This window comes from Mustela erminea, chromosome 1 (assembly GCF_009829155.1).
Source record: "Mustela erminea isolate mMusErm1 chromosome 1, mMusErm1.Pri, whole genome shotgun sequence".
Taxonomy (NCBI): domain Eukaryota; kingdom Metazoa; phylum Chordata; class Mammalia; order Carnivora; family Mustelidae; genus Mustela; species Mustela erminea.
Window position 1 is genome coordinate 57,417,418 of NC_045614.1, and position 22,499 is coordinate 57,439,916.

General features: G+C 51.1%; 2 protein-coding genes across 6 annotated transcripts in view; one reads left to right on the plus strand and one right to left on the minus strand.

Annotated features, from left to right (window-relative positions):
• Nucleotides 1-5,968, minus strand: part of CFAP92 (cilia and flagella associated protein 92 (putative)) — a 67,054-nt gene extending 61,086 nt beyond the window's left edge. For 3 of the 5 annotated variants that reach the window (XM_032333625.1, XM_032333453.1, XM_032333374.1), the window contains exons 1-4: nt 5,777-5,967; nt 4,875-5,169; nt 3,533-3,723; nt 2,728-2,932 (exon numbers count right to left, since the gene is read on the minus strand). In XM_032333625.1, the coding sequence (XP_032189516.1) occupies nt 2,728-2,932; nt 3,533-3,723; nt 4,875-5,136 (658 nt within the window). In that variant the 5' untranslated portion in view covers nt 5,137-5,169; nt 5,777-5,967. Of the gene's footprint in view, nt 1-2,727; nt 2,933-3,532; nt 3,724-4,874; nt 5,170-5,776 lie in introns of those variants that run through there. The other 2 variants (XM_032333536.1, XM_032333718.1) reach the window with 2 other exon arrangements.
• Nucleotides 5,969-17,219: 11,251 nt separating this feature from the next.
• Nucleotides 17,220-22,499, plus strand: part of EFCC1 (EF-hand and coiled-coil domain containing 1) — a gene marked incomplete at its 5' end in the record, with an annotated part of 40,929 nt that continues 35,649 nt past the window's right edge. The window contains 2 exons of the mRNA XM_032341138.1: nt 17,220-18,401; nt 19,877-20,160. Of these exons, the coding sequence (XP_032197029.1) occupies nt 17,220-18,401; nt 19,877-20,160 (1,466 nt within the window). The remainder of the gene's footprint in view (nt 18,402-19,876; nt 20,161-22,499) is intronic.

Consider the following 22,499-nt stretch of genomic DNA (forward strand, 5'->3'; position numbering starts at 1 on the left):
CATTTTTATTAAAATGTTGTTTCTACTACACACAAAACGCACAGAGCAATGTTAGCAATGTCTGCCTCTGGTCCAGGCATCATGTTATCTTAGTTCTTTCTCCCTTGTGCTAGTCAATTTTTAAAGGATTATTTATTTCAGAAAGAGAGAGAGAATGTGCGTGGGGAGGGGAAGAGGGAGAGACACAGACCACCCCTTACCGAGACCATCATCCCATGACTCCAAGATCATGACCTGAGCTGAAATCATGAGGTGGACACCCAACCAAATGAGCCACCCCGGCGCTCCTGTGCTAGTCAATTTCTGAATTGTTTTATATAATGAACATACACTGCTTATGGAAATAAATTATTTAACATAAGAGGCAGTGATGTCAGGTGTGAGATAGGGCTTGGGGAAGACCAAGTGCAATCTTTTCAAGTACACTCAGGAAGGCCCATGGCCCTCCCTGCAGGGCCTAGAGCACACTTCCTTCCTTTCCTGGCCAGCTGATTTCATTTACCTTTCCAGACTTGGCTCCAATGGCCCCATACACCTGCCCCAGCACCCGTGCTCCAATGTGAGCTCACTTCGGGGCACATGTTTACCAGAAATTCTGGTTCAGTAGCTCTGGGGAAGACCCTGGGATCTGCACTTGGGCAGCATGTCTTTTTTCTTTTTTAAATGTTTCTATTTTATTTCTTTTCAGTGTTCCAGAATTCATTGTTTATGCACCACACCCAGTGCTCCATGCAATACGTGCCCTCCATAATACCCACCACCAGGCTCACCCAACCTCCCACCCTGGGCAGCATTTCAAACACATATAACACAGGTGGTTTTGAATCCCATGCTTTGAAGACATGGGTATTTCCTTGGGTCCAAGTAAGAAAAGTCTCTTTGAAGCCATTTTCTCATACAGAAACCCTACAGTGAGTAGTTTAGATATAAACCAGTGATTCTCAGCCAGGGGTCATTCTGCTCCCCTCCCCAGGAAACATCTGGCAATGTCTGAAGAAAATTTTGGTTGTCATAACTGGGAGGTTACTACCGGGATCTAGCAGGTGGAGACCAGGACAGCTCCCACAGCAAGAAATGATCTGAACCAAAATGCCAACAGCACTGAGGGTAAGAAAACCCAGATATAAGTGAAAGATGAACAGTCAGAAGGGCCAAGTGTCCATGCCGGAAAACCTCCCCAAGAAGGCAGGCTGGAAAGCCGGAGAAAGCAGAGGGTTCTGCTAGTCACCAAAAAAATGGGTTCTGATTCTGGCGCTGCACACACTTCAAGCAGGTGTCAGTCTCCTTTGCTTACTGCAAAATAACTATACTTGTCTGGAGCCACCAACAACAGTGATAATGGTACCAGACTCCATCCCTTCTCAGACACACATTGCCATGACCTTTTCACGTTTCTCAAAACTGGACACGGCTTACAATTAATGCCACAGCATAGTTTAATTGGCAGCATTTTCATTTTTAAATACAGACAACACACACTCTCTCATTGCTGGGGGCTGGGTACACTCCCATTACCCTGCCTTGAAGCATATAGGTAGAGAAAGTGAGAGGGTGCCCAAGGTCATTGGCTAATTCAAGATGGGAGACAGGTTGAATTGAGCTGACTGACTTCCAGGCCTGGATCTTTCCACTCTCCCTAGCTCTCCTTGGAGGTGAGCTCAAAAAGAGACTTTCTGGCATTGGCATCTGGGTGGCTCAGTTGGTTGGGTATCTGCCTTTGGCTGGGGTCATGGTTTCAGGGTCCAGGAACAGAGCCCTGCGTTGGGCTCCCTGCGCAGCGAGGAGTCTGCTTCTCCCTCTGTCCCATCCCCTGTTTGTGCTCCCTCTCTTCCTCTCTCTCAAACAAATAAATAAAATCTTTAAGAAATATATTTACCCAAATAAGAATCTAGAGGGTCTCTATGGAAAGATTAATATGGTTGTCTCAGGGTCATGGGATTCTTAAGTTTTCTCTTGTTTCGTGGTGTCTTTTTCATCAGTGAACACCCAGTATGGGGCGCCCGGGTGGCTCAGATGGTTAAGTGTCTGCCTTTTGCTCAGGTCATGATCCCAGCGTCCTGGGATCAGCCCCATGTCGCGGGCTCCCTGCTCTGCAGGGGAGCCTGCTTCTCTCTCCCCCTCAGCTTACCTCTCCCCCTGCTTGTGGTCTCTTGCTCTCTCTGTCAAATAAATATATAAAATCCTTAAAAAAAAAAAAAAAACCATCCAATACTCAGCCAGGAGACAAGCCAGTGGGAAACCTACATGTGGGTGCTGCCTGGGGACAGGAAGTCCAGAAATGCGGCAGAGGTAGAGGTGGTGAGCACGCACATGCACAGACACCGCCCACCTTCAGACACAACTCCAGGGGGCAGTACTTCCGGAAGCTCAAGCTTGTCCTGGAGGGACTGACACCCAAAGCCACATGTGCCCCGGGAAGGTGAGATGAAGGAAAAGAGCGGACACTGGCTTTAATCCTGTTCCTGGTGAGAAATCATACGCCTGAAGAAGTGTTTCAAATAGGGGCACCTGGGTGGCTCAGTTGGTTGAGCGGCTGCCTTCAGCTCAGGTCATGATCCTGGAGTCCCAAGATCAAGTCCCGCATCGAGCTCCCAGCTCCACGGGGAGTCTGCTTCTCTCTCTGACCTCCTCACTCATACTCTCTCTCACTGTCTCTCTCTCAAATAAGTAAATAAAATATTAAAAAAAAAAAAGAAGTGTTTCAAATAAAACGGACACCCAACTTACCGAAAGTTCCCGTATCTTCGGAATACCCAGTATTCTTTAACCGGTAATACCGGACTTTTCTTGAAACCTTGTCCTTTGCGTCCCAGACCTTCAAGGTTATTTTGTGAAAATTTATTTTCTTGAGTAATTCCTTTGTCACATTGATGTTAAAAGTTTGGGTCCATGACACCCAGACTTTGTCCCCTTCATGCCACGGCCTCACTGTCTGTATAAAAGAACACCAAGAGGCTTTAAGTGTGCAGGACTGGGGGGGCTTAGCAGCCTGAGGTTACCCACCCCCACTGGCCTTGCCCTCCAGGGCACTGCTCTCCACCTGTCTGCCTTCTGGGCCTGGCGCTCCCCATCTCCCACCGCACGTCAGGAGATCGGTGTCCTGGTGGGGGCCCTGTCACACTTCTGGGTTTATCGGAAAAAAGACAGAGTCAAAGCAATTACCTTTGCCCATCCTTCCCTTTCCAGTGACTTCCAAGCACTGAGCCAGAGTTGGGCCACAGGCAGGCAGGTGTAGGGGTGTGTGTATGTGTGTGTGTCCTAGCAGGCAGGTGTGCTTGACACACGGGGTACTCACGCAGAGAAGGAAATCAAAAGAGCGGCAAAAAGTTTCAAAACACCAAAGAAATGACTAGAAAAAGATATCTAAATAGAAAGTCTGGTAATGGATATTATTAGGTCGGCGTGGACTCTCATTCAGTAGGTCTGGGGTGGAACATGATATCCTGCATTTCTAGCAAGCTCCAAGGGGAAGCAAGTGCACTTTCCGCCATAGCAGACTCTATGCAAGGTACATACACACACACACACACACCTTTACTCCCGAGTCCAGGAACACTTTGGCCACCAGGGGAAACAGCACCATGTCAACCTTTCTAGGCTCCGCATCATCTGGCAGAAGGAAATACTCAATGTGGTAGTAACGGCGAAACTTTGCAGCAGGTTTGTCCATTTTAGGGTGTTTCTTGTGTTTTTCCATCAAACCTGTATATTTTCCTTTATAACCTAGAAGACATGGATTTAATGAGTCTTGGCTGAACCTCACATGGGAAAGCACATCCATCTCCACCGTTCCCTGGAAACAAGAAAGAGCCTGATGCTATGGGAGGCCGCCCACCCGCGTGCTGCTTGCCCCGCCTGGGGGGCTGAGAGGCAGGTCCGGGCCCCCTAGCCAGTGGAGTAACAGAGGGCAGAAATTCACTGCGTGATGCTGAGAGCATGTGCCTCCTTACATTTTTCACCTGTGGCGCTTTGCCTACTCCCCCGGTCTTGGCAGTAAAGAGTTCAAGTCACCAATAAGACAGGTCAATTCTAAACATACTATGTGTCTAACCAAAGAGGCAAGAATGAATAGAACTACAAGAAGCTGAAATTAATCTTCAGGGTGTAGTGCAAGTAGACCAAAAAAAAAAAAAAAAAAATGTATATCGAGGTGGAGTTCTTTTCTCTGCCCCTGATCTTAGGGGTCCAACCATGGGACTTGCTTTGTCAAAATGTGAGCAGGTGGGAGGTACCCGAAGGCCAGAAGAGTTCTTGGATGTCTGGGCTTCCCCTCCCAGGTGTCTCTGCCCTTCCACAGCAAGACTGTGTCTGGCTAAGCCACATGTCCCAGAGGAGGATGAGAAACATGGGGAGCAGAACAGAGCCACCGAGGGAAACCTAGCCTGGATCCGCTGACCTGCTCATCCAGGAGAACAAGGGATTCCTGTTTGGAGCCCCTGACTTGGGGAGTTGTTTGGGTTTGTTATGCAGAATTTGGGGGGGGGGGCAACAGATAATCGATATATCCAAACACTCGGAGATTTTCATTCAATACATCTGAGAACTTAAACAAGGAATCTGGTGACGCAAAGGCAGCTTATGTGAACCAATTCTGTAATCTCTTCCTCATGCATTCACCTGCAAAAAGCAGAAACAGTACCACTTGCTTTTTAGTGTTGAGAGGATTAAGCACGGGAAGCCTCTTTAATCATCTACTGGCCGGGCCCACAGCAGGTCCCTAAAATTGCAGTTTCCTTCCTGACTTCGGCTCTTGGCATTGGACACCTCACTTGGGGAAGCCAGTGGAGGGAGCTCAGGTGCCCCAGACTTCTGAGGGAAGGTCATGGGCGCACCCCTTTTTGCAGAGGGTGTTGGGATTCTGCTCCAGCACTTACCAGTGCTCACTGGGAAGGCCAGTGAGATGATGAACTTGCAGGGGACAGCCTGGGGCACATCGGAGTCGAGGGTGCTAGCAAGCCCAAATGAGGACTCGCTGCTGCACGGGTGCTCAGAGTCTGATTCCTGGGCTTGGGCTTTGACCTTCAGGTACTCCTGCACATCACACTCACTCCCAGACTGGTAAAAGCTGGCCATGGAGGACAAGGGCCCCATGCTCACCGGGTCCTCATCCTCCCACTCCCAGGCATTCAGCGACATTCTGCTGAGCACCCACGGGCGTGGCACTCCTGGCTGCAAGAAAATAAAGGCGCTTCTGTCATCTCCTTCTGTCCCCAGGAGGGAAGCCCTGCCTCTTTCAGGATGACCCACCTTCCCCCCCTTCCCATCCCTGTCCTGTCCTGGGTCGAACGGCCAAGGCCTGGCATGCAGTAGGCACTCAACAATGAACCACAGAGAATAGTAGCTTGCAGTGATCGGGAAAACAAGCAACCTCAGCTTCTCCGGCTTGAGTCTCTATCCCCCCGCAGCCCGGGCTGCTTCTCCTTTCACAAGTCAGTCACCGGCACTTCCAGAACGCCTGCTCCAGGTCAGTTACCCAAGGACCGCAAAGCTGGGAGAGAACCCTGTGTTTCCACTAGGAGAAGCGTCGGGGTGAGAGCAGGGCCAAAGCACGGATGAGTTTGCAATGTAGGGACAGGCGAGCCGGGCAAGAGGACAGCGCGTGCAAGGGTCTGGTGAGGTCAGAGAGGGCGAGAACCCCCGAGGCAAGGCACGAATGGGCCCTGAGTGCTGGGTTCGGGGCACAAGCTCAGGGTCCGTGGAGGAGGAAGGCCGGCTAACGTTTTGTTTAGAAGGGGGTGCCCAGCTGTGGCGGCAGGAGGAGAGGGACCTTCGGTACCTGAGAGGGGTTGCGCTGGGCAGCAGCCTGGGCGTCACGGCCGCTAGGCGAGAAGGCTCCAAGGACGCAGTCTCGCGGACGCGGGCAAGAAGGCCCGCGGGCCTCGGCTGAGCCAATTATGTTTGACCGTTGCTAGGAGACGGGCAGGACTCCTGGGGGCGGGACTTCCCGCCTCGGCCGCGGGTCGACCCTTGCACAGAGCGGGTGTGGCAAAAAGGTGTATCCAAATTCAGAAACTAGTTGCCTCCTTTGATTCACGCACTCATTCATCCACTCATTCATTCAATCTTTGAAGAACTCCTGCTCTGAATGTGCGCCCCTATTACACGCCTAGCCCTTCCCTACAGTACAGGGAACAGGGATTTCTGCTTCCGCTATAGGGCCATCAGCCCCCACTTCCCATTCCTCGATAAAGGCAATGGAAACAATGGGCTCTGAAAACTCTAAAAACTACCCCACCTCAAACCTCTTTCACACGGACTCTGCTTCTGTCGCTGATGTCCTTAAAATATCTTGAGAATTCTGTCTAGCGATCATGATCCCCAACTCAGAGATGAGAAAACTGAGGCTTAGATTGGTGGGGCAACCTGCTTGAGGTCACACACAGGCGAGTATGTGGCAGCAGCACTGGACTGAAATCCAGACTAATTCCAAAAGCTGTTCTGGTCTGCAAACACCCTTCCCACCAATCCCCCCAGCTGAGAGAAGGCTAGCTGTTGCTCCCAATGTAGATCACAGAATACCCAAGGCGCTAGGGTGCAGGGACACACCTCGGAGGTAACTAGCAGAAGGAGGCAGGGGCAGGCTTCATGGAGGAGGTGACAAAAGCTAAACATTAGGGTTTGCCAGGCAGTGAAAGCAAGAGAAAATATTACAGGCAGAGGGAACAGCATATACAAAAGCTCAGAGGGGAGCCTGCATGACAAGTTCAAGTAAGGGATGATGAGGCTGGAGTGGTGGGCAGGGCCCCTGGTACACAGGTGTGAAGGGCAGGCAGGGCTCCAAGACTATGGGCAATGGGGAGCCACATTAGGTTTTCTGTTAAGGGAGAGCAGCTCCACTTCACACAGGTCATTTAGGAGAATGGGAGCTTGGGGAAACTGAGGCTCTGAGGGGAGATATCACCTACCCAAGTCTAAAGAGCAAAATTGTAGCAGAGCTGGAACAGGAACCCAGGTCCCCTGCCTCCCACCTCCTTCCTCCCTAGACTACTCCCAGGGGCTGAGGGAAGCCCCTCCTAAAATACTGCCCATCAGCTGGTACTCTCCAACATTCCTCAGGTTGAATCAGTCTGGGCAGGTTAATAAATAAGGGCAGGTTAGGGACACACCCACCCCTGCACAAGAGCAGGCCTCTTGCTCCTTGAGTCCCCCCTGCTGGCCTGAGGCTGGTTTCCCTCCAAAGGGTCCTTGGTCACACTATAACCCAGGGCAGCAGCCAATCTCTGCAATGTCTCCAACGGGGACAGCTCTGAGCTCAGGATTGAGGGACCTTAGGTCTTAGACAAGGGCCCATTGTCTGGTCCTAGATATGCTTCAGAATCACCCAGGAACATGGAAATTTTAATCCTGAGGCTTCACTCCAGACCTTCAGCACTGATTCTCCAGGAACAGATTGTATTTTCCAAAGATAACCACCTCAATAGATTTCCTCCCACAAGTTCTTCTTACAGAGTGACGTTGGCACTCCTCCCATCCAGTAATGGGTCTAGGCTCTTCCCCTCTTGAACCCAGAGAGATGTCTGTGATCATCTCAGACAATACAGTATGGCAGAAGTGACACCATGAGACTAGCTTGAACAAACTCCATGTAACTTGTACCATGTGCCTTGTTTTTTTGGGGACCTCATTCTAAGAATTCAGCCATTATGTGGGGTGCCTGGGTGGCTCAGTTGTTAAGCATCTGCCTTCAGCTCAGGTCATGATCCCAGAGTCCTGGGATCGAGCCCCTGCATCAGGCTCCCTGCTCAGTGGGAAGCCTGCTTCTCCCTCTCCCACTCCCCCTGCTTGTGTTCCCTCTCTCTCTGTCACTCTGTCAAATAAATAAATAAAAATATTGGGGGGGGAAAAAGATTCAGCCACTATGTTATGAGGAAGCCCAAGCAGCCACATGTTAAGTCCACATGTAGATACTCCTGCCAACAGTTCCCAACTGACCCCCAGCCTCAATCACCAGACACACCAGTGTGCCAGGCTTCAGATAATCCCAGCTCCCAGCCTTTGAGCCACCCCCACTGATACTGTGTATAGCAGAAAACAGCTCTTAGCACCAAGCCATCTCCAAACCGCAGATTTATGACCAGAGTAAATTACTGTTGTCTTAAGCCACTAAGGTTCAGGATGATTTGTTGTACAATAAATGACTGGAACAGAACCCATATTTTTCAAAGTCACCTCCACCAAGATTCTGTCGCACAGCCAAGGTTTAGAACCACTGCCCTGAGAGAAATGGTGTCCCCAGAGGTCACAGGAAGGAATGAGGAAAAAGGTGTGCCATCTGGTATTCTGGTGTAAGAGGTGGGTCCACAACCTCACCTCAACCAAGATGGCTTCAGGACAGGCAAAGTCAAGGCATAGAAAAAAGGGTATGTGTTCAGGTTGCCTATTGCTGCATAACAAAGCATCCCAAAACTAATGGCATAAAACAACAGCCACTTTGTTTTTTCCAGTTCTATGGATCTGCTGGGTGAATATTCACTGGTGGGGCCTGGGGGTGTATCATTCTCTATCAATAGGGCTGGAAGGTCCAAGATGCCCTCATGAGTCTCGCAGTTGGTGACCTTGGCTGGGGACCCCCTCAATTCTCCCTTCCCAACCACGTCACATTTCCTGCTCCATCAGGCTGGACTAGCTTCCTCAGAAGACATTCTCAGGGCAGGGGTCCAAGGAAGCAAAGGTGTAAACTACAAAGCCTCTTGAGACCTTGGCTTTGAAATGGCGCCGTGTCACTTCTGCCGTATCCATTGACCACAGCAAGTCACGAGGGCCAGCCAAGAGTCAAGAAGATAAAGAACCGACTCCATGTCTGGATAGGAGGAAGGGCAGAGCCACATTACAGAGAGGCAGCCCTTGGATGGGAGCAATCCGTAGGCAATCAGTGATGGCATCCTTCTTTCTCTCAGGATAGGGGAGCTCCAGAGCTTCCAGGGGCTCCCAGAGGCCTTTTAGAAGTTCTCCCAAGCCTCTGGCAGTTGGGTGCCTATTTGGGGAACAGCTGTACCCATCTTCTCCTTGTCATCTCTAATACCACTTTTTAATAGCTCTATTGGGGTATATTTTATATTAAAAAATTCACCCATTACAAGTATAGAATTTGATGATTTTAAGTAACCTTAACAAGTGATGAAATCATCACCATAAATAAGTTCTGGAACATTTTCATTTTCCCAGTAAGACCCTTCATGCACATTTACAATTAATCTCTGTCCTGAGCCCCAGCCCCAGGCCACCACTAATCTACTTCTTATCCCTACAAATGTGACTTTTGGGGCATCTGGGTGGCTCAGTCGTTAAGCGGCTGTCTTTGGCTTAGTTCATGATCCCAGGGTCCTGGGATCAAGCCCTGCATTGGGCTCCCCACTTGGTGGGAAGCCGGCTTCTTCCTCTCCCACTCCCTGTGCTTGTGTTCCCTCTCTCGCTGTCCCTTTCTGTCAAATAAGTAAAATCATAAAAAAAAAAAAGACCATTCTTTCCATAAACCAAAAAAATACATACATAAATGAATTTTTTAAATGTGACTTTTCTAGAAATTGCATATAGATGGCATCATATGACACGTGGCTTGGCTTTACAACTGGCTTCTTTTGCTTAGCAGAATATTTTTGAAGTTCATTCATGCTCTGGCATTAATCAATCCTTCATTCCTTTTTGTGGCTGAATAATGTTCCATCATGCGATATACCACATTTTTGTCCATCCGTTCATCGGTTAATAGTCACTGAAGTTGAACATTTAGGCATTTATGAAAAATGCTGTCATGAACACAGCCAGAAATGTCTCTGCATGAACAGAGTGTTCACTGCATGGACAGATGTATTCACTTCTCTTGGGTATACTTGGAATAAAATAGTTGGGTCATGTGGTAGTGATGTAGGTTACAAAGGCTAAACAAAAAGAACTCAATTTCCTTACTACTTGCAGTTCACTGACAAGTCTTTGAGATAGGCAGAGTGACCTTCCTCTAGGAACTCAACTGCCTTGTTGTTAATACTTTGCTAGAGGCAAAAGGCAACCTTAGCTTAACATCAGCCAGACCTCTAGGATTCTGTAACTCTGATTTTACGTATAAAAATTCCTTTGGCAGTCAACCAAACCAAAAGAAAACTGACAGAATGGGAGAAGATATTTACAAATGACATATCAGATAAAGGATTAGTATCTAAAATCTATAAAGAACTTACTAAACTCAACATCCAAAGAACAAATAATCCAATCAAGAAATGGGCCGAAGACACGAACAGACATTTCTGCAAAGAAGACAACCAGTGGCCAACAGACACATGAAAAAGTGCTCACATCACTAGGTGTCAGGGAAATACAAATCAAAACCACAGTGAGATACCATCTCACACCAGTCAGAATGGCTAAAATTAACAAGTCAGGAAACGACAGGAATTGGCAAGGATGCAGAGAAATGGGAACCCTCCTACACTGTTGGTGGGGATGCAAGCTGGTATAGCCACTCTGGAAAACACTATGGAGGTTCCTCAAAAAGTTGAAAAATAGAGCTACCCTATGACCCAACAATTGCACTACTGGGTATTTACCCCAAAGATACAGAACTAGTGATCCGAAGGGGTATGTGCACCTCAGAGTTTATAGCAGCAATGTCCATGATAGCCAAACTATGGAAAGAACCTTGATGTCCATCGACAGATGAATGGATAAAGAAGATGTGATATATATATGTGTGTGTGTGTGTGTATATGTGTATATATATATATATACACATATACACACACACACACACACGCACACACACACAATGGAATACTATGCAGCCATCAAAAAATGAATAGCCATTTGCAACGACATGGATGGAACTAGAGGGTACTATGCTAAGCGAAATAAGTCAATCAGAGAAAGACAATTATCATATGATCTCACTGATATGAGTAATTTAAGAAACAAGGCAGAGAATCATAGGGGAAGAGAAGAAAAAAATGAAACAAGACAAAACCAGAGAGGGAGACAAACCATAAGAGATTTTAATCATAGGAAATCAACTGAGAGTTGCTGAATGGGAGGAGGGATGGGGGGGCAGGATAGCTGGGTGATGGACATTGGGGAGGGTATGTGTTGTGAACACTGGGTGTTCCCTAAGACTGAAGAATCACAGATCTGTACCCCTGAAACAAACAATATGTTATATATTAATTTTTTTTAAAAAGACTTTAAAAAATTCCTTGGAAACTTCTTTTATCTCTACCTCCCCAAACCAAGATATATATTGGCAATCATCCTCCAAGCACGTGACTCACCAATATACATCTGAAGGGTCTCATGACTAAGGATTTACTAGACTGTAATAAATAACCTTTCCTAGCAACAGCTGGCCCTTCAAGGTCCTGAAAACCTTGTTTCCAAAATTCCCTAGAGACTTATGCTGTCCCTAACCACCCCCCCCAATTTGGAAGTATATGATCAGTCACATTGCACAACCTAACGCAGTTCTTCCTGCCCACCGGTCCTGTCCCGCGCTTTAATAAAACCTACCTTTTTGCACCAAAGACGTCTCAAGAATTCTTTCCTGACCATTTGCTCCCAAACCCCAGTATTTCCACATCAGCAGTTTCATGCTTTCTCTTTTTGGAGAAACTGCCAAACTGTGTTTCCAAAGTGGCTGCCGCATCTCTTGTTCCCACCATCATAGTATGAACACTGCTGTCTCTCCACCCTCTCCGGAAACCACTTCTTGTCAATGTAACTTCCCATGAATTCTCATGAGTGTGAAATAGTATCACACTGTGCTTTTATTTTGTATTTCCCTAATGACTAGTGATACTGAGATCTTTTCATGGACTTACTGGCCAGCCACATATCCTCTTTGGTAAAATGTTTGTTCCTGTCTCTTGCCCCCTTTTCGATTGGGTTGTGTTTCTTCTTTCTGAGCTATAGGAGTTGTTTGTAAAGTTTGAATGCAAGTCCTTCATGGGATCTGTGTTCTGCAAATATTTTCTCCTGGTCCCTCGCTGGTCCTGTCTCCTTAACGGTGTCTTTACTACCGCTGTCCGAAATGCAGAAGTTTTGAATTTTGATGAGGTCCCGTTTACTGATTTTTTCTTTCTTTCTTGGACCATTCACTTTGTGTTGTATCTAACAAATTTTTGTATCGTTCAGTCTGATTTTTAACAGAAGTAAAACTTGGTGCAGATCTACTAACCAAGACTCCTGAAAATATAAAAGCTTTGTCACTGAAAAAAAAACGATGGCTCACAGACATTCCCAGACACTCCAGGGGACTGCACAGAATGACAAAAGCTTTCTGAAAAACAGTTTGACAGTATCAAGAGCTCATGAAAGGTTCCAACTCCCTGGCCCTGTAGTAATCACTGGGGACGCAGAGTCAACAGCTCACGGTGTTGTTTTCATGGAGAAAAACTGCAAACACCTTGAAAAGCCTCCCTGGGGGACAATGAGGCACCTCACCACTCAGCGGTCAGAGGGAAACCAATGGTGCTGGAGAACATTTGCGAAGGATTATGCATGATGGCAAGGCTGTTTAGGAGGTACGGTTGACAAAGAAAGATCCCCGCAACAGCATTTCAACCATGTTTCTTTATGTTCAGCTTAATGAGCTTCAGTTCACATCCTGTAAAATTCGTCCTTTTTAAGTGCTTTGACAGATGTATACGGTCATGTAAACACCACTCCAGGGGAAGTTCTTTCATGCCCAAGTGCATGGAAAACACCTGGAAGCAAATAGAGCAGAAGTATGGGGGGGGGGGTCCCCTCTCCTGGTGACGATTCATTAAAAAAAAATTAGCGTTTTTTTCTGGGCTACTTAAAGACACTTTAAACAATATTCTTTTTGAAATGGCTCAGACAATAGAGAACTGACTTCAGAAAATCATCTCTTTGCCCGGGCTTCTGCTCTCCCCAACGCAGACCAGACACACACCCATCCCCCCACACCACCCTCCCCCAGCCACCCCCACCCCACCCCCCGGCTCAGACAAAAGAGCCCAGGAGACCTCTAAGTTTGCTCACTTCCAGCCTTCAACAAAAACCTTGTGGGTCCGACCGGAATGATTTCAGAGGCGCCTGGTAACACTGCCCCGCAGACAGACAGGCCTGACAGCGCCCCATTATCCACCCTGACTTCCCTGGCCCCCCGCTGAGCCGGCGGGCGGGGGTAATGTGGGTGGGAGCAGAGGCCCAGGCAACGCTCCAGGGCAAGATATTTCAAGGCTTTCTTTTCAATGTTGACTGGCCCAGGAACGTTACTTTTCAAAGGATTCCCTGGCCTCCAAAAGCAGTCCCCAGCTGCAGCACTGTCGGGGGTGGGGGGAGGGCCGCAGTCTGGCGGCGTTGGGGGCTCTCAGCACTCATGAAATCAAATCAGATTCAACTGCACAGAAACAACTGAGAGGTCCAGAGCCAAGTTCCAGAGTCCTGTCCTAAATGTACACAGGCCATGGGGCTCCAGGCCTAGAAGCTTCTACAGTCCCGCTGGGAGTCCAATCAACTACCAGCCTCTCGAGTCTCCCTGATTCCAACATCATCGCTGGATCAAAGACACCCAGTCCCCCCAAGGCCAACTAGAGGCCATCTTCCCATTTGATGCAGTGAGTTTACACCAACAACCGTGTGTTCATGCAAACCAAGATTATTAGTGCCTATGCTGTGCCAGGCCCCTGCAGGGACAGAAGGGCCCCAGGTTCCTGGCCTTGGGAAGCTCACATCTCATGTGAGGCCACAGACCAAGGCGTAATAGCTGCCTTGAAAAAATATGCATATTAAATAATTCAAATAAAAAATATACGTATCATCTGTAGGCAAAGAAAAATACGTGGAAGGCTACACACACCACCATTCCCAAGGGCAACCAGGGAGGCCACTGAGAAGGAAGCTGGAGACTACTTGAATCCTTTCAATGTGCCACACACTGGTCCAGGGGAACAGACGAGGACTGCTACCGTCATGGCTGACTGCGAGTTCGACACAGGGAGACAGACAGCACACACAGGAAGACAGAGTCTTTTGGGGTCACCAAAGCCCTCACTGAGGAGGTGATGGCCTGAGGAGGTAAACATCTGGGGGAGGGAGCTGCAAATCCCCTGAAGTGAGTTAGAAGAACAGGGAGGAGGTGGGGGGGCAGCAATGGCAGGAGATGAGGGGGAGGCTGGGGTGGTCCGTGAGCACTTTGCCTTCAGTCCCTGGGACAGGGAAAGCATTAGGGGTTCCTGAGCAGAGAGGAGGGGATCCTCCAGCTGTGGAGAACAGGCCATAGGAGTCCACAGGCAGTTCTTGGGGGAGACTGCTGCAAGAATACAGGTGAGAGACACTGGGGGGTTGGCTCAGGGTGGCCCACGGGGAGTGGGGCGGGGGAGTGGGATTCAGGATGTGTAGTGAGGGACAGCCTGACACCTTGGGTCAGGGGTGTAAACACAGAGAGGAATGGAAGATGGCAGGAACTTGCTGAGGAAGGCCAGGGGCCCAGTGAGATGAGACGGAGGACTGAGAACAGCCGTGTGACCTTTTTTTTTTAAGATTTAAAAAAAAAACTTATTTGACAGAGAGAGACACAGTGAGAGCAGGAACACAAGCAGGAGGGAGTGGAAGAGGGAGCAGCAGGCTTCCTGCCAAGCAGGGAGCCCAATGTGGGGCTTGATCCCAGGACTCTGGGATCATGACCCAAGCTGAAGGCAGACACGTAACGACTGAGCCACCCAGGCGTCCAACATCTGTGTTGCTTAACCCGTCAGGGAACACATGAAAACACGGCTGCTGGGAAGGTAAATGGTGCAGCCATCATGAAAAACAGTTTGGCAGTTCCTCAAAAATTAAAGCATAAAACTAGCCTCCAAGCAAAGGTCTCACTCCTGGGTCTACACGCAAGACAAATGAAAACACGTCCATGCAAAAACACGCACACGCATGTTCCCGGCAGCACTATGGAGAACTGCCAAAAGGTGGGAACAACCCCGATGTCCATCAGCTGATGAACAGAGAAGCAAAAACATGGTCTAGCTGCACAATGGAATATTGCTCTGCCATAAAAAGGAAGGACGTAATGATATACGCTACAGGGTGGGTGAACCTTGAAAACATTACTGTTAGTGTTTTCAGAAAGGAGCCAGTCACATATTATATGATTCGATCTATACAAAATGTCCAGAATAGACAAATCCATAGAAACAGAGAATGGTGGTTGCCTAGCGCGGGAGGCTGGGGGAAAGGTGAAGGAGAAAATGAGCTAACCAGTGCAACGGTTTTGGGAAATGAGTGATGAGAACTTTATGAAGTTAGATCGTGGCTAGGTTTCAGAAACATACCAAAAGCATTGATTTACACCCTTCAGTGGATGAATTTTATGGTATGTAAATGGTAAATAAGGTGTGTCCTCCCCCAAAGAAAGAAATCACCTTGGCAAAAAGAGAAATGTTACAGCAAAGTCTAAGCATTCTTTTTTTTTTTAAAGATTTTATTATTTATTTGACAGAGAGAGATCACAAATAGGCAGAGAGGCAGGCAGAGAGAGAGAGAGGAGGAAGCAGGCTCCCTGCTGAGCAGAGAGCCCAATGTGGGACTCGATTCCAGGACCCTGAGATCATGACCTGAGCCAAAGGCAGCGGCTTAACCCACTGAGCCACCCAGGTGCCCCAAAGTCTAAGCATTTTTGATCTCCAGAAATAACCGCTGTGTCAGTTTTGAATCCCTCCATCTTTTTCTTTTTCTTTTAATTTTTTAAAAGGTTTTATTTATTTAGAGAGAGAACGTGAGGAGGGGGGGGCAGAGGCAGAGAGAGAAGCAGACTCCCCACTGAGCAAGGAGCCCCACGGCAGGTGTGTGTATGGGGGAGAGGGCTAGATCCTAGGACCCCCAGATCATGACCTGAGCCAAAGAACTTAAACAACCGAGACACTCAGGCGCCCCTGCTTCCATCTTTTTCTATGCAGTTACGTACGCATGTCCTTATGGAAAATATTTAATACCCTTTGGTGTGGTTTTGTTGTTATTGTTACGGAGGTCATAACATGGTACAGAAGAGGCTGCAACTTGCTTATTTCACTCATCCCTTTTCGGTGATTCATCCTGGCTGATGCACTGATGAGTACCAGGTTGTCTCTAGTTTGTTGATATTATAAACAATGATACAGTGAACATCCTGTGCACGTGTCTTTTCCTAAGACAGGAGCCAAGAAGTGAAATTGAAGTGCAACGTTTTGTCAAAATGCTATTGCTTTTATAATTAAAAAAAATTATGTCCAAAATGGCTGGGGTGAAGCACCTAACCCGTTCCCTTGGGCAAAATCTACAAGAATGAGGAAGGATTTGCCAAAAAGCGCCTGGGTGGCTCAGTGGGTTAAGCCGCTGCCTTCGGCTCAGGTCATGATCTCAGGGTCCTGGGATCGAGTCCCGCATCGGGCTCTCTGCTCAGCAGGGAGCCTGCTTCCTTCTCTCTCTCTCTTTACCTGCCTCTCCACCTACTTGTGATTTCTCTCTGTCAAATAAATAAATAAAATCTTTAAAAAAATATATTAAAAAATAAAAAAAATAAAAAGCCAATTCTGGGATACTGCAGCCCAGGAGACAGAATTTTAGTGCCTTTTCAAATTCCAGGATTTAGCATTTAAATTCCTAGAGTTATACAGAAAGCCAGATTCTGCCCTTCTTACAGCCAAGGACGGTTCAATAAAGCCTGCCTCTGGCTGCAGTGTGGCTGGATAACCGGTCCCAGTGCAGGTAATAGGTGCAGGACACCTCGTGAAAGAGAAAGGAAAAACAGCCTAGGTCTCCCCTGAGAAGGTGGCTTTTCTTCCACCTTCCAGAAATGTGCTGTAAGGCACCAGAGAAAACGTTGGCCAAACAGCCCTGTTAGCATAACCCCAGCTCAGAGACGGAACTCAGATTGCTTCGCCAACTCACCATCCACGGGCACAAAGAGGAAGGCTGGAAACCACTTTTCTATCCCCGCCTCCCCCACCCCAACACCCCACCAAACACACACTGAGATTAGAGAAGGAGGGTCCATCTCAGATCGACTTCTTACCAGCGGGATGTCCCCAAAGCAGTCCACTTAACTTCTCCAACCCTGTCTCTCTGCTCTAGTTTACTGCGTGAGCCTCGGCACCATCTACCGTGGAGAGACACGTGAATCTGGGAACCCTGTATCTGAACATAAAGGGAGAGTGGCTTCTCCGCACCTGCGCGGGGAGAGGGCGGTTAGAGGCAGCTCGCGGGGCTACCCTCGGAAGACTTTCCCAGGAGAAGTGGAGTGACACGTGGGCACGGGGGACACGCCCCCAACAAAACTGGAGCTGGCAGCTACCCTCCCAGGCCTCCCGGACTTCCTATCTTGCGCCCACGCCTCGCGCGGGTCCCAGGGCCAAACTCTCAGCGCAAGGCGGGTGAGACAGAAGGTGCGGGAGCGGAACGCCGACAGAGTCGGGAGTAGGAGGGGGAAAGGAAACTCCAGGAACGCCCCGGGAGTGACGAGGGGAGAAGAAAGCGGGGATCACCCGGAGAAGCGACACAGAGAGAGGGATCAGGTCCCCTGCCCCAGCCTCCTCCAAACCAAGCCGAGTAAACACACACGCCCCGCCAAGCCAGCAGCGGCTGGACACCGCCCTCCGCGCCGCTCCAACCAGACCGCGACCGCTAAGCCCCTCCTTTTGAAGAACTCTGGGGCCGCCCCCTGGAAGTTGCGGGGCGGAGGAGTGGGGGAGCTACGCGCTGCAGCGACGGAGCGGAGCGGCCCGGGCCGGGAGGCCGGCATGGAGGGCGCGGCGGCGGACCCGTACCGACGACCCGCGCGGCGCACTCAGTGGCTGCTGAGCGCCCTGGCTCACCACTATGGGCTGGACCGCGGCGTGGAGAACGAGATCGTGGTGCTGGCCACCGGCCTGGACCAGTACCTGCAGGAGGTCTTCCACCACCTGGACTGCCGCGGCGCTGGCCGCCTGCCCCGTGCTGACTTTCGCGCTCTCTGCGCCGTGCTGGGGCTGCGCGCCGAGGGGGCCGCCGCCGGGGAGGCCTCTGGGGATGCGGCCGCGGGAGACGCAAACCCTGGGGACGAGACCGCCGGGGTCGCGGCCGCTGGGGTGGCCACCGACGGGGACGCGGATGTCGAAGAGGAGGCGCGCCTGGCGCTGCGCGCGGAGCCGCCCGAGCTCACCTTCCGCCAGTTCCACGCGCGCCTCTGCGGCTACTTCGGCACCCGCGCGGGGCCCCGGCTGCCCCGCGGTGCTCTCAGCGAACACATCGAGACGCAGATCCGCCTGCGCCGCCCGCGCCGCCGCCGCCGCACGCCCCGCACGCCGGCCTCGGACCGCGGCCCCGACGGCGGCAGGGACGGCGAGCTCCTGGAGCGGTTGGAGGAGGAGAACAGCAGCCTGCGCGAGCTGGTGGAGGACCTGCGTGCCGCGCTGCAGAGCAGTGACGCGCGCTGCCTAGCGCTGCAGGTGCACGGCCGCGGAAGGACGGGGGGCAGTCGTGACTGGAGGGGCGGGCGGGGGCAGCCAGGGACCCTCTGAGAAAGTGGAAGGGGGGAGAGGGCAGCCCCACCCCACTTCGGCTCACTTCCCCTTATCCCACCCCATTGCGGTCAATGGGTCAATGGGTCGCCACACCCATCCCACCTCCAAAACCCCTGTCCCACCCGGATCACCGTCCCACGCCATCGCCCCACCCTCACTATCTCGTCTTGCCTCTTCTAACCTAGTAGCTGAACTCTCCCGGGAAATCTGGGCCGTCTCACACATCCAATCATTCAATAGGCATCTTGAGCTCTCCCTGGTGCCAGGCTGGAGGTGAGGAATGGGGTTGGTTAGGAAATAAGGAGTGAAAAGGGCCCTGTCCCCACCCTTAAGGAGCTTCTTGCCTAATGTGGTAGACTGGCAGCTCACTGGGTCGTTCAGCAAATATTTATGGGCCTCCCTCATGGCCAAGGCAGGTGCTAAAATGGTGTCACTGTTCATCAGGCAGTCGCTGGTCACCGAGCACCTGTGGGGGCCAGTCCTCTGGGATGCTGAAAAGGAAGCACTGAGTGATTATGGATCCAGCCCAAGCATTGAGATTCAGTCAACAAACACTTCAGTGCTGCGCTCAGCACTGGGAGCAGCCTTGTGCCAAAGGGTAGGGAGTGGGAGGGGTGGGAGGAGGAAAAGAAATGCCTCTGTCCCAAGGGACCCTAAATCAGGAGAGAGCTGACTTGTATTAGCCCTACTCTGCACATTGCCCAGTCACCAGCCCTGAGTGGCAGAGGGCAGGCTGCGCATGCAGAGGGGTGGTGAGGTGCTGCTTTCAGGAGTCACAGCTATGGACAGGCAAGGGCTGGGGGCCTGGGAGCACAAGAGAAGTGAAGTGTAGGAGTGGGAAATGACTCCCGTGGTGCGAAGTAAGATGGTCCAGGATCATTCATTCTCCAGCTATTTCTAGAGCACCTACTGTGTGCCAAATCTGGTTTAGGCGTAGAGGACACAGCGGTAAACAAGATAGACAAAAACCCCACCCTCAAGAACAGTCTTTTGACCAGACACCAGGGAGGTCCAGAAACACCTGTTTGACACGGTCAGATTCTTCCTCGACTCCAGGGATCGGAGGAGTCCCAGAAAGTTGAATGCTACCAAGGCAGGAGATGGGCAGAGAAGAGGCGTGAAGTTCAGGAATTAATGGTACCGCGCAGAGATGAGAATACTGGGCTTTGTGGCTCAGTTTCCCCCACCCAGGAAAAAGGGGATAATTAGAGCTCCTGCCTCATTTGGGTGGTTGCGAGGATTACACGAATTCAGACCACCCTGGGAGCGGTAGGCAGTGCGCACAATAAAGGCTCACCGCGGGTGCTCGGGGATGGGGGGCGCCGGAACGGTGGCCGAGGTCGAGGCCGGTGGCCGACGCGAGGCACTCACCGCGGTAACCGCGGCCCTGTCCCCTGCAGGTCGGCCTCTGGAAGAGCCAGGCGGGCGCGCAGGAGGCTGGGCGCGGTGGGCCCGAAGCAGCGGCGCAGGAGCTGCGTCAGGCGCGGGGCGCTCTGGCGGTGGCCGAGGCCCGCGCCGCGCGGCTGCGCCAGGGCCAGGCCGAGGTGCGGCGGCGTGCGGAGGAGGCCCGGGAGGCGGTGCTGCGCAGCCTGGGCCGGGTGCGCGAGCTGGAGGCGCTGGCACGACAGGTGCCGGGCCTACAGCGCTGGGTGCGAAGGCTGGAGGGCGAGCTGCGGCGCTACAGGTGAGCCGGGGGCGGAGGGTGGGGGGTGGCAGGGTGAGGAGGGACGGCCGGGGTGCCCCAAGTCAGCTCCGGGTCTCTCAGATCCCAGGTGTGCATCGTTCCCGCACACACACTGGATCTCCTGTTCCTCTGTTCGTTCACAATGTCTGTCCATGGGTCCCTCCGCTCCCTCGGCTGTTCTTCCACGTCCTTGGTCATTCATGCCCTCATTCACTGGCTTTCCACTCACCCAGCCGTTCACGTGCCCACTCACGCACAAAGGCCTTCCACTTGCCCATTCGTGGGTCCCAAGAGGATATGGTTATTATTTGTATTTATTCTTTTACCGACATAACAACGATGATGATGATGAGAGCCCACAGTCGCTGAGCGCTTGATTTGTGTGCCCGGCTCTGGGCTAAGCCTCATAACAGCCCTGTGAGGTGGGTCCCACCTCATCCCCATTCTACAGATGAGGAAGCAGATGTACAATGATCCCTGGTGCTAGCCACACAGGCAGGAAACTGGGCATGGGACCAAGTCTCAAATCATAGGGGCCTCTGCCAGATGTGTGACCTTGGGCAAGTCACTGCCCCCTCTTGGAGCTTCTGTTTCCCCCTTTGGCAGAACACAGATTGGAGTCCCTGCTGGCCAGGGTGGCTGTGAAGAGGCAGCAGCGTCCTGCCTGGCACACAGTAGGTGCTCAATAAATAGCTCCCTCTCCGTTTTGAATCACAAGGCACACCTGTTTGTCTAATATCCATGTTAACTAGGCACTGGCTGTGTGCAGAGGTTATGCCGGCTGGCAGGGAGGTGACTGGGAACAAGGCAACCCGAAATCCCTGCTCTGAGGGGCTACTACAGAGTGTGTAAGATCAGCATATGACTGGGCAAATGGCGGCAGGCAGCATGAACTGGGGGCAGAGCAGGACCTTCTCCATGCTTGCTGCAGGTTCAGCCAGAACCTGAGGTGACACTTGTGCTGAGAGCTGAGGATAGGATGTTATGTGCCAAGATGGGCACAGGAGAGGAGGAGGGGAGAAGGGGAGAGTGTTCTAGAAAATGGGAACATTATGAGCAAAGCCCTGAGACAGGAGGGACCATGGCACATTCCAGAAACTCAAAGGAGGCCAGACTGTCTGGAGCAGGAAAACTGGAGAGGCAGGCAGAGGCCAGGCCTTCCAGGGCCTGGAAGCTTGTGTGAGGGACTTTAATCTTTCCCTCAAAGAGAGCATGGAAGTTTTCAGCAAGAGGGTGACAGTAACTGATCTGCATTTAAAAAAAAAATCATCCTGGCTACAGTTGTGACAAAGAGGTGGGAGGAGGGGGAAGAGCCAGAGACAGTGGGGAGTCCACTGAGGGGGCTGTGGTCCGCCTCCAGCCTCCAGCCGGAAAGGAAGGGGTCTGGCCCAGGCTGGTGGGCAGGGCAACCAGAGAGGGAGGCTTTGAACCTAGCCTCTTAGAGGAGGGCCTCCTCCTTGAGTTCGGAGGTGCTCACAGCTGGGAGATGAGAAGCCACAATGCGGAGAGAGGCCTCCATGAAGAGGCCCACCCTGGGCCAGCCTCCTGCAGCTCCAAATGTTTGGATAGTCACTTCCTGTTTGCATAGCTGATCAGCTCAAGAGCAGGGCTGGCTGGCTTGGGGCCCCATGTCCAGCCTTGGAACGTTCTCCAAGAGAAAAAATAAAGGGTCTCTTCTTTGTGATACCCTAAAGTAACTGTCCTCTACAGCCTGGTGTAAGAGCCACTGTGAACATCCAGATAGCACTTCCTGCTAGAAAAGGTAGATTTGTCTCCATGGTGCCATTGAATCCTCACAAGAACTGTGCAAGGTAGAGGTGTTATCTCCATTTTACAGATGGTGGGAGGTGAGACTCTGAAAAGTGAACTAATCTACTCAAGGCCCCCCAGCCAGAAAGTGGAAAAGTAAGTTCGGCCTGCCCCTACAGCCTGTGTCTTTCTTTCTTTCCACCTTACCATTTTGTTGTTCTTGACGCACAGTTACAAGATGGCTGCCACACCCCCAGGCCTCATGTCTGCTGCTATTCAGGCTTGAGAAGGACGGGCAAGATTGAGGGTGGGGAGGATTTTCTTCAAGTGAGCTTTGCCTTTGTGTTCAGGAAGAGATACCCCTACCCCATCAGAACTCGGACCTCCATCTCCTGGGCCAGAACTGTGTCACGTGGCTGCTCCTGTCTACAGGAGAATCTGGCCATAGTGATGCCCCAAACACAACTAGGTTCTCTTGGTGAGGAAAATACCGCAGTGGCCCCAAGGAGAGACCCAGTGTATGAGAAAACTGGGGGCCAGAGATTGAGTGACATCACGTGAAGGCCGTAGGCCACAGTGAGATGGCTTTG